Source organism: Larus michahellis, chromosome 5 (genome assembly GCF_964199755.1).
Source record: "Larus michahellis chromosome 5, bLarMic1.1, whole genome shotgun sequence".
NCBI classification, from domain to species: domain Eukaryota; kingdom Metazoa; phylum Chordata; class Aves; order Charadriiformes; family Laridae; genus Larus; species Larus michahellis.
The window spans coordinates 58,466,898-58,481,796 of record NC_133900.1 but is presented as its reverse complement, the minus strand read 5'-3'; the positions used below and the strand labels follow the sequence as shown (position 1 = coordinate 58,481,796).

The 14,899-nt window shown below is 39.6% G+C and overlaps 1 protein-coding gene across 6 annotated transcripts in view; it reads left to right on the top strand.

The window, feature by feature from the left end:
- The window catches only part of TBC1D14 (TBC1 domain family member 14), a 76,820-nt gene that overhangs the window by 57,146 nt on the left and 4,775 nt on the right, over positions 1 to 14,899 (top strand). For 5 of the 6 annotated variants that reach the window (XM_074587516.1, XM_074587517.1, XM_074587518.1 and 2 more), the window contains 2 exons: positions 2,582 to 2,691; positions 12,115 to 12,373. In XM_074587516.1, coding sequence (XP_074443617.1) covers positions 2,582 to 2,691; positions 12,115 to 12,373 — 369 coding nt within the window. Of the gene's footprint in view, positions 1 to 2,581; positions 2,692 to 12,114; positions 12,383 to 14,899 lie in introns of all 6 variants that reach the window. The other variant, XM_074587515.1, reaches the window with a different exon arrangement.

Genomic DNA, 14,899 nt, shown 5'->3' with positions numbered 1-14,899 from the left:
CTGCAGTTGACAGCTGAAAACACCTTAATATTAGAAGAAGTGTCTTGAAGGTGCTTTTTATCCCAAACTAATAGGTTGCTGAAAATAGACTGTTGCAGGGAGAGGCAGGTTTCCTGTCTCTTAGTGTAGCAGCTGTGTTTGACAAGCAGCCTGGGGGAAATCAGATGAGCAGACCCCTCCGGTTTTCAGTGGGAGCTGGTTGCCTGATTCTCTCTGGGGTCTCTGAAGTTCCTTGTTATCATGTACACTGGGCTACTTGTATACCCCATCTCCCGAAATGTGTTTTTAATTTACTTTAAAAGTATTTTTTAAAAAATATATGGCATTCTTTATCTCTTTCTCACTAATTTACCTTTTAACACTATGAAAATAGGATCTGCTTCTCAAAAGTTCAAATGGGAGAAAAAAAGCAAGGGAATGGATGACATAGCAGCAGTCACTTTTGTTGCTTAAACAGTAGGACCACTAGGGATCCTATCAGTATTTCCTGCTGGAAAAGCAGTATGTAATTCCCTGTTGCAGCCCCTGAATCTCATCAGTTATAAACGCCCATGGGGAGATGTACCACAGCGCAGACAGCATTGCTAGAAACAGTATCAGTCCATCTCCATTACTGTACTTTGAAAAAGAGGATGTGGTCATGCATTCAGTGTGTAAATATGGTTCTTGTGAAGATGATTTTGGAATTAAATTTACTGGAATAAGACGATATTTTTAGCTGAAATAGTGTGTTTTGATATGCTCTTGAATACTGCTGTTTAGTTCTGTTAGCCTGGCTAAATAGAGGCTACATGATAAATGAATGCTTACGGAACAGTTGAGATGGTGATACAATATTAACATATCATGAAATTACAAAGCCGTGATTCACACCACAAGGAAAACTTTGTACCTAAAATTTCAAACCGATTAGTGACACATAAAGTGAGACAGTTTGGGCTTCCTGTGGTTAATATACTCACCTGCTGTCTACCCTCATCTTTTTGTGTCAGTTTTACAGCTTAATAACCAAATGCTGATTTGTCTTAACATATAATAAACTAAAAAAATAAAGCCAGCATTAGTTAGTTGTGGAAATGATAGTAATTTATACCAGTTTATCTTGATTCATTTTGTTGGTTGCAATTTTATTCAACTCAGAATTATTTTAGTTACTAGTAAGTGAATGTCTTGTTGAATGTTGATTTGATCAAGATAAATACCTGAACCGCTATTGCATTTCTGATAGAGCTGCCAGCATTACTGTCGATAGATGTGATTGTAGCAGTTATGTGTAAAATTCCTTCTCTGAAGTACTTTTGAAACACTTTAGTAGAACTCTCTTACTGCGGTGCTAGCATGTAAACAGATCATTTTGGAAGCCGGACTGTAACTGATGGTTCAGAGATTTTACGTAACTTTCTGTGGGTATTTTTGTAGAATACACCCATCTCTGATTGGCTTTTAAGCCTTATACTCTTACTGACTACCAGGCTCAATCTTTTATTTGTCGCTGTTAATGAAGGTAGTCTACCATCTGTCACTTCATTCAGATGAAATGGGAAATGTTTCTTTAAGGACATTTAAAAAAAAATGGAAAGCAAATCTGTCATTCTTTAAAAGGATTTCAGACAAAAGGCTCCTCTTTTCACTTTACTGTTATGGTGTTTTGGGGAGAAGCATGATGATACATCTCGTACTTTGAAGTAATCATAGCCATTCTTTATTGCTTTTAATGGGATATTGTGATTCAAATTACTGAATCATTCAAGGATTTTGCTTAACTTTTCTCCCTATAGTATTAAGAGCATGGTGGGGGGGAGGGGGGTGGGGTGGGGGGAGGGGCAGCTAAAAACCCTTTTTTTTTTTTTTTAAACTCTTAGTTGGATTGGAAGATTGTCTTTTTCCATGTCCTCTATTATGGAGTTTGACCTAAATATTCAAATTTTAAAGTAATATGAAAGCTTTTGTGTTTTAAAAGGAGTACAGTTCAGGGGTTGCGGTATCAGGTGGGAGTTACAATCTGTTTCTCTTGCATAGGTGTTTTGTCTTGGTCTTTGGCTTTTCTGTGTGAACTTTGTCTCTCCCTCTTTGCAGTAGAAATGCTATTATCTCATTTTAAAACGTATGGTATAAAAGAAGCTTTGATATTAGAATGTGGTTTGTGATTGGAGCCAACTGGACACTTCACTCTTGCTGTGGACTATTAAATTATTTTAGTTACATATTTCATTTTACAATCCATTGAGCCTTGGATTTTATTCAGTGTAATATTAAATTACTGCCACAAGTATAAAGCACCATTCTGTTATAATTATTTTGAGAAATCAGCAAATAACTTCTGCTGGTATTTTTCTTTCCAAAGGAAGCTGGCCAAGACCCAAAACAATAATTATATTGTTCAGTATGAGAACAGTGTATAGGCTGAATCTTAAACTCTGTGTGCTTGCAGATTCTGTCCTTTATGTAAATGTTTAGTTCTTTATTGTATCACGTAATTCATAGGATCCTGTTTTTGAAGAGCATTAATCCAACAACAGATAACACGTTTAAGCCTATTAATACAGCTGACTGCTTTTTTCTCCCCATTGTATTTTCCCAGATGTTGACTTACTTTGCCGCATTTGAGGTATTCTTCGAAGAAAATCTGCCAAAGTTATTTGCTCACTTCAAAAAAAATAATTTAACTCCAGACATCTATCTTATTGATTGGTAAGACATTGAAAGTATAATTAATGTGTGTACTAGCGTATAGTTCCATGTCAGTATTCGCGACAGAAGCTGGAGTGCTTTTACCTGGTTTAGTGTTCTTTTAAGATAAAGGCTTTATCTTTTGTTCAGTACTTGAGTTTGTTAATCTAAATCATTCCCACATACTTTTGCAATGTTTAATGTTTGCCTTTATTATTGTACTTCTGCTGAATTTGAAGCTTCTTTTGAAATACATCTGTATAGCACTGTTTATCCATATTTAGTGCATATTTGGATTGATCTTCTGAGAAAATCTACTGCGTGTGTAGGTGTGTACCAGGGGTGTATTTCCAGAAAGTATTGCTAGTCTTGCATTTGGAAGTTATAGTTTGTCCTCTTGCTCAGAAAAGGAAGAGTCATTAAAACATAGTGTTTCTGTCCATACAACAAAAAGCTAGAAGCTACAGAAAAGCAAACACGTAGGCTTTTTTAGCAGGATGAACTATGACTCTTGTGCAGTATCTCTCTCATATGTTAGGTGGTCCCAGACCCTATTTAGAGGATCCCAGTACAGGTTGTTTAAGAACTGGTCTTGACACCATCCAACTGAATAGCTAAAGGGCATTAGCATGTTTTTAATTACTGCAGCTATTCCACTTAGCAGAAAGGCAATTACAATCTTTTTATTTGATGAAACTGACTTTAGTTCTAGTGTAATTGAACCTTTTTCATTAGAGAGGAAAAAAGACAAGGATCTTATTTGCACTCCTGCCAAATTTCAGTGTGGTATAAGGCACTCCAAATTGAGCATTTGCATTTGTGCCCATCATGCTTGGGTTTGGGGCAGCTGAAATATCTCTTCTCAGCAAGACTTTGTTGTCAATTTCAGAATGATATGAAATCTTTTTTGTGAAAAATTGATTTGCACTTAAATTGTTGGCAACATCACCTCAAGTATCTGTTCCCAGTAGTAATAGTATTTTTTTCTGAGATTCAGAAGTTACTCTTTTGGAAAACATTTGTACTGTTAATGCAATTCTACCTGAACTAACCTCTCGATACCCTGGTAATCTGTAAGACCTAGTTGCTAGGACTGAACTTGTTGCTGATCCATTAGACAGAAATCCATTTAAAGTAATTCAGTCCAATCCAACAGCCAGAAGTTTGAATACAAAAGTTTTTATAGAATCATAGAAGTCATCTTGTCTAAACCCACTGCTCAAAGAAGGGTCAGCTAGAACAGGTTGCTCAGGAGCTTTTCCAATCATGTTTTCATTATCTCCAAGGATGGAGACTCTACAACCTCTCCAGGTAAGCCATTCCAGTGTTCAGCCACCCTCACAATAAACAAGTTTTTTATTTTCTTATGTTTAAATGGAATTTCCTGTATTTCAATTTGTGCCATTGGCTCTTGTTCTTTCACTGGATACAACTGAGAAGAGTCTGGCTCTGTCGTCTTTATGCCCTCCTGTCAAGTATTTTTACACATTTAGATTCAAGACGTCTCTTCTCCCGGCTAAATAGTCCCAGCTTTCTCAGCCTCTCCCTGCGTATCAGATGATCCAAGTCTTTAATCATGTTCATGGCAAGCTGGACTCGCTCCAGTATAGCCATGTCTCTCTTGTACTGGGAAGCCCAGAACTGGCTCACTAGTGCTGAGTAGATGCATGACCTGCCTTGGCTTGCTGGCAGTGCTGTTCCTAATGCAGCCCAGGAGTTTGTGTACGTTATTTACTGCAAAGACATGTTGCTGGCTTACATTCAACTTGTCCACCAGGACCTCCATGTCCGTTTCTGCAAAGCTACTTTACAGTCTTTTGGCTTCCCATGTGTATTGGGGCCCAGGCATATTTCCTCCACAGGTGTAGGATTTGGCGTTTCCCTTTGCACTTCATGAGACTCGTGTCGGCTCATTTCTCCAGTGTCTCAGGGTCCCTATGGAGTGTTGTATCGACCACTCTTCCCAGTTTCGTATCACCTTTAAACTTGCTGAGGGTACAGTCTGACCTGTCATCCTTAATGAAGATGTTTAAAAGTGCTGGATGAGTATCAGACTCTGGAGTACTCTACCAGTGGATTGGCTTGAAGCTGTACTTCATGCCACTAATGACAACCTTCTGAGCTTGTCAGTTCCAGCCAGTTTTCAGTCCATCTCACTGTCCATTTATCTGGTCCATACTTCATCAGTTCATCAACAAGGATTTTATGGTATACAGTGCAGAAAACCCTGCTGACATCAAGATAAACAACATCCATTGCTCTCCCTTCATCCACGAAGGCAGTCATCCCATCGTAGAAGGCTACCGGGTTGCTCAGGCATGATTTTGCTTTCATAAATCCATACTGACTTCTCCCAGTCACCTTTCTGCCCATCATATGTTTTGAAATTATCTCCAGGAGTTTTTTTTCCATCACTTACCGAGGGATGGTGGTTAGACTGACCAGGCTGTGTTTCCCTCTATCCTGCTTCTTGAAGATAGGAGTGACATTTGTTTTCTTCTAGTCCTCAGGAACTTCCCCTGATCACTGGGACCTTTGAAAGACAATTGAGAGTAGTCTCACAATGACACCAATTTCCTCAGCACTCACATGTGTATCTCATCAGGTCCCATGTACTTGCACATGCCAAATCTGTTTAAATATTCCCTAACTTGATCCTCCTTGCACTAGGCTTTCCCACTGGTCTGGAGGACTTGGGCTTCCTGAAGGTAAGTCTCAGTAAAGGCTGAGATGAAGAAGGCAGTGAGTACCACAACCTCCTGCATGTACTTTGTCACCAGGTTTCCTGCCCTGTTCAGCACAGGCTCATGTTTTCCTGAGGTTTTTTTCTGCTGATGTACTGTGGAAAGCCCTTCTCATTGTCCTTAACATCCATTGCCAGATTCAACTCCAGATGGGCTTTGGCTTTCTTAGCCCCCTTCCTGCATACTCAGACAATGTCTCTGTATTTCTTTGGGGTCATCTGCCCCTCCTTCAGCCTTTTGTATGCTTCCTTATTATATTTGAGTTTTGTCAGGAGGTTCTTGTTCATCCATGCAGGCTTCCTGCTGCCTTTGCTTGAGTTCTGTCGTCTTCATGTGCCTCTTGCACAGAGGTTAGTGTAACATGGGCTTTGTTTGGCTTGGCTTTTACACTGGGACTAAATCCTAATGCCACATGAGTAGAAGAATGAGGGGATGTGTAATGGATAGGTTAATACCATCGGAAGGGTTTTCATGGCTGCAGGCTGAGAATATTAAGCTGAACTAGATCTTAAGCTGAACAGAGCAGGAAGATGCTGGAAAAAATACTGGAATAGGATAGAAGGGAAGGCAGAAGGCAGAGGCTGGTATGTTCAATGATGAGAGGAAAGATGTTGAAATTGTTTTGCTTCAGACAATGTTGTGAAAAGCCTGTGTGTGGAGGAAACAATTGAAATAAAAGGGATATCACAATAGGAAGACTGTAAACATGCTGGAGAGTAACTGAACAGACAACATTAAAATCACCAGGTTATTGTATTTTCAGTGGATTACTATTTAATATGATGCTGTCATAAATAAGGTGATTTTTTATGTAGGAGAGACTAAAAACAAGTGTCTTCACGGTGCAGGCATGTTAATACCACTCTGTTGTCTAACTTTGAGCTTTACATTGTGAAGAAGAAATCCTGAGGAGCAACACCAGAAATTGGAGATTTAGAAAAAGACTGTTTTGATGAAAGGTGGAAGGTTTACATTCACCTCAGCAATTTTGCTTTGATAAACTAGTCTTTATTATGTTCTCTGGAGTAAACATTTATGCAATCAGTTGTTCTCTCTGAGCACATTTATAGGTTAAAAAAAAAGAAAAAAGACTGACTTAGGACAAAGAACTGAAATGTTGCATTCTGAGTGTGGGGCACATCGTACCACCCCCTTTTGTTGCTTCTGTGGGTGTTGTTAAGAGCCCTTGAAAAAACCTTCTGCGGGAGTGCTTGTGGATGGTGCTTCTCAAGGTCTTTGTATGAATGGACTGACAACCCTTAGCATTTCTTGCTGACTACCTGCATCCATATTAAAGCTCTTTATTTTAATTCCAAGGACAATTTACTGTGTTCACCCCCATCTGTAGAGAGTCACAACACTATGATCTTGCACAGGAATGTTGACTAGTTGAGGCAGTCCTGCCCAATCCTGCATTAAACTTTTTTCACCCTTGTCTTGAGCTAGACAGCTTGTCCCACTCTGTCTTTAATTTTGTTAGACAGTGGAGTTGGTATTTAACTGTGTAAGATTCAGGTATAATATTTAAAGATATGCATATATAAGTATATGTATACATATGTGTGTGTGCGCATATATATATACACACACTCTTAAAATACTTTGATCCTGTAGGAAGCAGATTCAGATATTTTTTTCTTTAAATGGCCACTGGAAACTCAGTGAATTGGACTTTATATGTGCTGTCCTTCCATTACTTTCAGGAAGTAATACAGAAAAGATGTAAGGAAAAATCATGTGGTTCTGTGTTCTCACAAGTGAGTAACTATTAAAGCTCAAGACTTTGGAAAATATTGTTTATAAGGTTGCCTGTGGCTCGTGGCTGACAGTGAATTTGCTGTAGTACAGATATCGCTCCGTTAAAAACAACTGTTTCCGGATAGATAAGAATGTGGTTTCAGCGTATTTAAAGTCAGGGAAGAATATGGTACACTGTTGCTCTGAATAGAGAGACCTTTTGGTTGTGGGTAAAAATCTCTATGAAACAGCCTTGCTCTAACATCATTACTTTTATTTAAATGTGCGTTTGTTCTGAGCTCCAAAGGGATGCCTGCTGCTATTCCGGTGGCTGGCATGGTTACCGTGCAGGCATGTGTGCAGTAAATCTCAGTTGGTGCCAGCTCTGGGAGGGCTCCAGTAGCCGGTGCTGCACAGACCAGTTGCTGGGAAACCCTCATGCTCCTGCCGCAATTACAGTGGAATCAACTAGTCTCCTTTGTGCTGCTTCCTGTAACCAGTGCTGCGGGGAACGGCAGTAAAATCGGTGTGCTTAAATCATTTGTGGAAGGGATGCGTTCCAAGGAAAAAGGAATGCTGTGTGTATAGATGGGCCCATCTGTGCAGGTGATGCAGTGCTGCTTTGGGTTTTCTTGGGGCTGGTAGAGGATTTAGGGAGGGGAGATCCCCTGCCAGTTTAGTTCCACCACTGCCTTCTGCAATGGGAAAATGCCGAGGACTTGAGAATTGAATTAAAAGGTACAATGGCATTGATTATCAGTGGATACCTGCCAGAAGTAAGGCGTCTCTTTTTAAAAGGACCCATGTGCTTCAAGCCCAAACTCCAACTGATAAATCTCACGGTAAGAATTAAAAAGCTAGACAGGTTTTTACTTTTTTTGAAGAATATAAAGGGAATCAGTTGTGAGGGGAGCGTAAAGAGCAACGTACGGTCAGGTTCACAGAGAATAGGGGGGAAATAGTGTCTGAATAGCCCGGTTTTGGCCTCTCGGCTCTGTCAGCTGATGTATCACAGGCTCTTGTGAGCAGAGCAGAACGTGGATTTGCAAAGGACACATGCTGTCTATTTATGGCCCACCGCTGCTATACAAACACCCTTTATCCCTACTCAGAAAAATGATTTTGGCAATAATTATAGCCAAGGGCTTTGTTTGTACTGATGGATTGACCAATGATTCTTCAGTATTGCATTGACTGTGATTGTGCTCTCTGAACGCTAACTTTCTATTACACCATTTGCTTGTTACAATAAAGGTCCGAGCCACTTTGTGTGGACATTTGTAGTGGGCACTTCCAGTGAAGTGTTTATAAGCTTGCTGTCTGTTACATTAAAAGAAACATAGTCCATGTCATGCCAGTAACTCTTCACCACACCACCCCCCAAAAAAAAATGAAGCTGAAGATTATGCTTTAAACGTATGCCTCCTTTTCAAAGAAAAAATGGACTGTAATTCTGTCCAAAGGTTTCTGGTGACATCCTGATTTTTTGAGCTTGAGTTGTTACCTGACTTCAAAACATCAGTCATCAGCCCAATTTACAAGTGTGCTTATCCTTATGTCATTGCAGGCTAGGGTGGAATCAAGTGAAATGCTGTGTTGCCTTGTTGTACTCCTAGGCAAGAGAGCAAGGCTTTTTGGGTGCTTCTGACTGACTGGAAATTGCTCAGGAACTCACACAGGATTTGTATTATATTGATGCATTTTAGAATACAGTTAGGTTTGGTGAGTGCTGAGAAGTTGCTCTGTTGCGGTCAGTATTGTATAATATATAATACTTTTTCTTTCCCTTACAAGGAACAAAGTAAATGCTTCCACTTCTATTTTAAATTGTAATAATTTTAAAGTTGTACTAAGTAAACTATTGCCAAAAAGCATGTTGCAATAACTTTGAAGGTGCCAGTGGGAACAGAGATGCCACTATACAATAAAGTAGTGCATATGAACACTTGGAAAGATGCAATCTTTGTCTCAAAGCAGATGTAGTTGGAATTGATACAAACTGTAATAACTAAATACTAGTACCAGGGTGAAGGAGGGAGGATCCAAGAATAAGTTTAAAAGCTCAATTAGGTCATCAGTTTTCACAGCTGAACTCCAAAGTTGCATAAATATTTTTGTGCTGTTACAGACATGGGAAAAGACTGTGTAGTGCAAGAATATGGAAGATCAGATTTGCATCAGTGTTGTTGTGCTTGAGTTGCCAACCCGAAATATGGCATACCTGTCTTCAGTGCTGTTGCTAATGATATTTATGAAGACTTTTTAATTAAAAAATAAAGAGGAAAAAAAAAAAGAAAAAACAAGGAAAGAAAACACAGAGCTTGTGTTTATCATGGTAACAGTGCTTTGCTTTCTTGATAACGTTATTATGGTCATATGCTTTCCCTGTGAGTAGCAAACCAGCCAGCATTCCATGCATCTCCCTCAAAGTGCGCTTTCATCATAAGCAGGACTGGGAGGAGCAGGAGCATCTGGTATTTAGTTTTTTCCCCTCTTCCAAACCGATAGCAGCCAATAGCCTGCCTTTATGTTACTCTGGACATCTCTGTGCTAGTTAGCTGTGTTGTCTGCACCTGGGACTTCTCGTGGGTTGGAAGAGAGCTGCAGACAGAAAATCATCCTGTGGCACGGCGAGTAGAGTGCTAGTGCTGCTGAGAGCCGCTGCTGTGACTGGTTTAGTCTAGCAGCTGCTTTATTGCTATAATAAATTTCAGCTGGGTTCCAGACCAATAGCTCAGATGTCTAATAAAAAATGTCTTCCAGTAGGAAATGTTTGAAGGGAGGAAATGCTGTATCCATTCTTAGCAGTAATGATTCGACTATTGTTTCATTGCTTGTTCTAGGGCACCCAGTCTCCATTCTTGGGGCTTGATACATTTAATTCCATGCTAGTACTAATGAAAGTTGATTCCTGCAAATTACACTTCCTTCCAAATAATGAAGAGATCAATGTCAAATACCTTATTTGATGTGACAGCTTTTTTGATGCAAATAAATCTTTTCCTACAAAAAGTAGTTTTCTAACAAATAGTTCTCGCTCTTTCTTCTGACAGTTAATTTTCTGCCTAGTTGCAGGTTTGATACACATGGGTTATTCAGGTTAGGTCTGAATCATGACAGAATAATAGCTTTTGTGAATAAAAAGAGATTAAAAAAAAATAGGCAGTTACTTATGTTTAACCAGGACTAGTTTCTGGCTGAGTGTTTGCCTGCTGCTTGGTGACCAGGAAAGGACTCAGCTGAATTGCTTCCTATTACACTGTTCCTTTTAAATGGAAAAGCTGTTGCTGTTTCCTGTGCGTGTGTGTGTAATAGACAAAAAGTCTTAATTTTGCTGTGTAGGTATTCTGTAGCAAGACATTTTTATACGGCATGTGACTGTATAAGAACGTTGAAAGAGTGTACAAATTCTGCAACACATCATCAGCCAGTAACTCAAAAAGGGGGCTTTTATTGTGCTATTCTTATACATTAGGGTATGTATGTGAAATGCATATGAGAACAGTAGTGGGTTTTTTTCATCCCAGACTCTACCCCTTATTTACTTTTTTTATATTTCAAATTTAGCTTTTTGGAGAACAGAATTTAAATTATTTCCACTTGTTATAAAACCATTGCAATGAGATGTAAAAATAGAAAAAAGTAAAATCTGAAGGATCCTAAACCTGCAATTTACTTATCACCTGAATTTGTGCAAAAGGTTTAGTCTCGTCTTGTTGCTTGTAAAATGAATACGTTTTCCCATTTTCCTGAAGTGTGCTGATTCACAGAGAAGCTGGATACTTGATGAAACATCATTCAAGCAATCTTATATAGTAAAAAGCAAATACTGCAGAAAACCTTTATTAGAATTTGCTGTGAAAATACGTTAATTCATATTCTACACCTATATATGTGTGTGTGTATATCTGTTCCATTATATTTTTTTATTTTAATTTAAACCCAAATTTACTAAATGAAAAATTGAAGGGGCTAAGGAGGGGTCTCAAACACAAGAGAACTACTGTTCAGTTCACCACAGTTGAAAAGAAATTTTGTGTTAAAAGATGTGGAAAAGATTTATTTAAATTTGAGGCTTTGCTGACCTCTGCCGGAGAAAGAGTTATTTGCAGTTTTACAGAGATCTTTTATGCACTGCATCTGTGGAGAAATGTGTTCTCTCTAAATCCTGAAGGAAAAAAAATCACTGTTATTCTTTTCCCTTATATACTGTAGCATGATTCCAGGAAACTTAATTCTCTTCACTTGCTGTTCTGACATTGTTAGTGGCAATGAAAACTGCTCTGCCTTGTAGCGAAGTGTTGGATAGAGGAGGGAGTAGGGAGCATCTTCATGTTCCCGTCTGCAAGGCTGTCAGCATTTTGATGAACGAAGCGTGCTCTTGGCAGTTAATGAAAATGCAATTTTAGCAACGGGGAGGAGGTTCTTGCTTCTGCTGTTACTTTTACTCTTTGGGGATCGCATCTGTTCAAGCATGCTCAGCCACCATTCTCTCTGGACATCTTGCCTGTTTCTCCCAACTCACTAGAGTTTAAACTGATCTGCCTGGAACACAGAGATGATTTTACACATTTCCTTCATCTGATGCACAAATTCCCTTTGCATTATGTCTAAAGATTCAGCTTTTTGTGTTCTCACAGCTAATACTGCATCAGTCCTCAACTCTGAAGTGATGATTAAGTATGCCTTTGGTTATACCTGTGGCCAGTGCATGTCTATCGTAAAACCACATATATTGTTTCTTCTGGTGTGATCTGAGAAAATTGAACTTGGAGACCCAGATTGATAGCAAGATGCCTTAACTGTTGTACAGTTCTGTGTTGTTTCATGTATTGCTGTGCAGCAACTAACAGAAGTACTCCTGAAATAAAAAAGTATTTAACTAATAATCAGTGTGTGTACTTCTGTGAGTATCCAAGACATTTTCTTGTGCAGTAACTGAAAATTTTACTCTGTTTTTCAGGATATTCACATTGTACAGCAAATCTTTGCCACTAGACTTGGCATGTCGTGTCTGGGATGTGTTCTGCCGTGATGGAGAAGAGTTCTTATTCCGTACAGCCCTGGGAATATTAAAACTTTTTGAAGATATTTTGACCAAAATGGACTTCATTCATATAGCCCAGTTTTTAACAAAGCTACCAGAGGACTTGCCTTCAGAAGAATTCTTCACATCTATTTCTGCCATTCAGATGCAAAGTAGAAACAAAAAGTGGGCTCAGGTAAAGAAGGTGCTGATCTTTGATAACAGATGATTGTACTGTACTCATGAAAATGTGGTTTGGCAACACCTGGAAGAATGTTTTAGCAGAACTAGGGTTTGATTTTACAGGTGGATAGGACTGTGTAGCTCCATGCTTTTAGTATACATTCAGGTGAGTGGATTCCTTGAGCTTTTTCACCTCTGGAAAGGGAGAGCTCAGTCAACATTCAAAATTGAAATTGTTGGCTGAAGCCGACCAAGTAAAGTATGAGACGACTTTTTTAACTTACTAATTACAAAGGCTGCTAGCAACATCACAACTTGATATTTAAAAGCAGAAATTCACTCTGAGAGAAGATGACAGTTTGTCAGGACATATACAGTCATTATCTAAATATCGTTGATGATCTAGTTTGCCTAATTTGGGGCTGTAAAGACATGACTACGTGTCAGACTTCTTCACTGGAAATTAGCACTAAAGCCTTTACTTCAACAATTGTAGTCTCATCACTGTAATTGCAACTAAATTCTAGCTTAAGGAAAATAAAGATGAAAGCGTGTCATCGGAATGTGGAAATTAAGTGATTGTAACAGACATCATGCTGGAGAGTTAAGTCAAATGTAGCTTTTCAAGTGTAAACTACATTTTTTTTCTTTCTTTCAAAGCAGTAATACAGCCTGCTTCATGAAGCATGCTGTATTAGAGCTTTGCCCAGTTTATCCATTCTTTTTTGCAGTGAAACTGAAAGGTGATGTTAAACATAGTGGTTATGGGAGTTCATGGTTCTTTCCTGGAGTTAATAGTCTGCCTGTAGACAGGGGGGACTGCCAGCTTGCTATTTGAGATGAGAATTTCTAACCTTCACAGTAGGATTAGATGGTAGCCTTCTGAACCTTATCTTGTGTATAAGGGGGAGCACAACCTGTGCTCCTCAGGCTGTCAGCATTTCCTCCCTGACACGGCTTTCCTGACAGCTTATTTTGCGTTTACCTTCTGGTCTTTGTCATAAACTGCTAGTACAGATCGATCTTTTTTTGTATCCTTAAGAACATTTTTCAGACAGCAGTGTCTCTACAAGGAGCCTGCCATGGTCCTTGTTCAGACGATTCACTTTCTTTGAACATGTCTTGTGTGGATGAGGATCACATACCAATTCAGTTCTCAGCCTATAGCTGCTTCCTTTGCGGAGAGGGGGAGATAATGGTCCTATTCTGCCAAGTAACCGAAGTAATAGGCTTGCTTAGCCAGTGGTTTTCAGTCTTTGACACCTGTGAAGGTTCAGTGGTGATTATCACAACAGAAGGAAGACTTCAAAGTAACCTAGCCCAAGCAGTCTTCCAGTCTCTTCATCATCTTCATTCTGACTGTGCTGGAATTTCCAATTGTTTTTGCTTATTGTGGCAAGCTGAAGAAAAAATGCTGCTAAGCTCTGGTGCTGAACTTGAAACAGTTAGCATGCTGTAGGGTTGGTATTGGCTGACCTCTTACCTATCTTGACTTCTGCACCAGCTGGCTTTCTTCACCAGGTAGTTCCATTGCTGAGTAAGTTTCCATCAGGAAAGCCGCTTCACTCTCTCACCTGCCATCTTTTCCAAGCCAGAAGTGGGTAGGGGCTGTGAGTTTGCTCACGGCATGTGCTTACTGGCACTCCTCGGTCACTGAGGTACCACTGTTGGAACCAACCTAGAAACACTAATGAAGACAAAGAGTGTATGGGATTATGTTTTCTATTACTAAGATGCTATCTGTGATGACCTCTTATCTCTCTTCAGGCTTTTAAAGTTCACGTGGATGAGTTTGGACTCAGAAACCCAAACTTTGCTGTTCTAAGACAGGCTTTTGGAAGTGTGTGACTTGGTTGCACAGGTGGTCTCATAGCAGTGCTAGAGCTGTGGCAGCATGCACCCACATAATATGCTTGAGAAGTCTGGCTGCAGTTGGGATGCTCCCTAGCTGGATAGTTATTTCTGAGTATTGTTTTAGGAGTCAGATGCTTTGCTGTGGTATCTATATGTTTTCTGTAGGGAAATAACTTTTCAAAGTAGCAAAATGAATGTCTATTGTGATGGGCGTGCTACCTTTAAGATAAACTCTAGGTGGACTGACTGACCAGGGGCACCAGTTCCCAGAGGATGCAGAGTGCTTTTGAGCTTAGAAGATTGGGCTTTGTGTTCCCATCGCTAGCATAATCTCATTTGGTTACAGTAACCGTACTGCATAAGCAAGCAGCAGAGCTTGAGGTACTACTTCTTTGTAAGAATATATTTGGACAAATTCAGCTGCGCTTCTCAGCAGTAGGTGTCTTTGGCACTCAAAAACACACCTGCTTACTGAACCTTTCATCTTGCTGTGCCATAGTAATTATAGTCCTGGTATCCTGTGGATCACATTCTGGCGTGGTGATACATGTAGGACCTCATCTGAAATGTTACGGGCTGCTTATGAATCCAGATCCCACAGTCCTGGTTCCCTCGTCAAACGGACTGGTGTATGTTTTCCATCTTGCTCCATTTTCCTTTGGTCAATGACAATGTGATCAGGAAA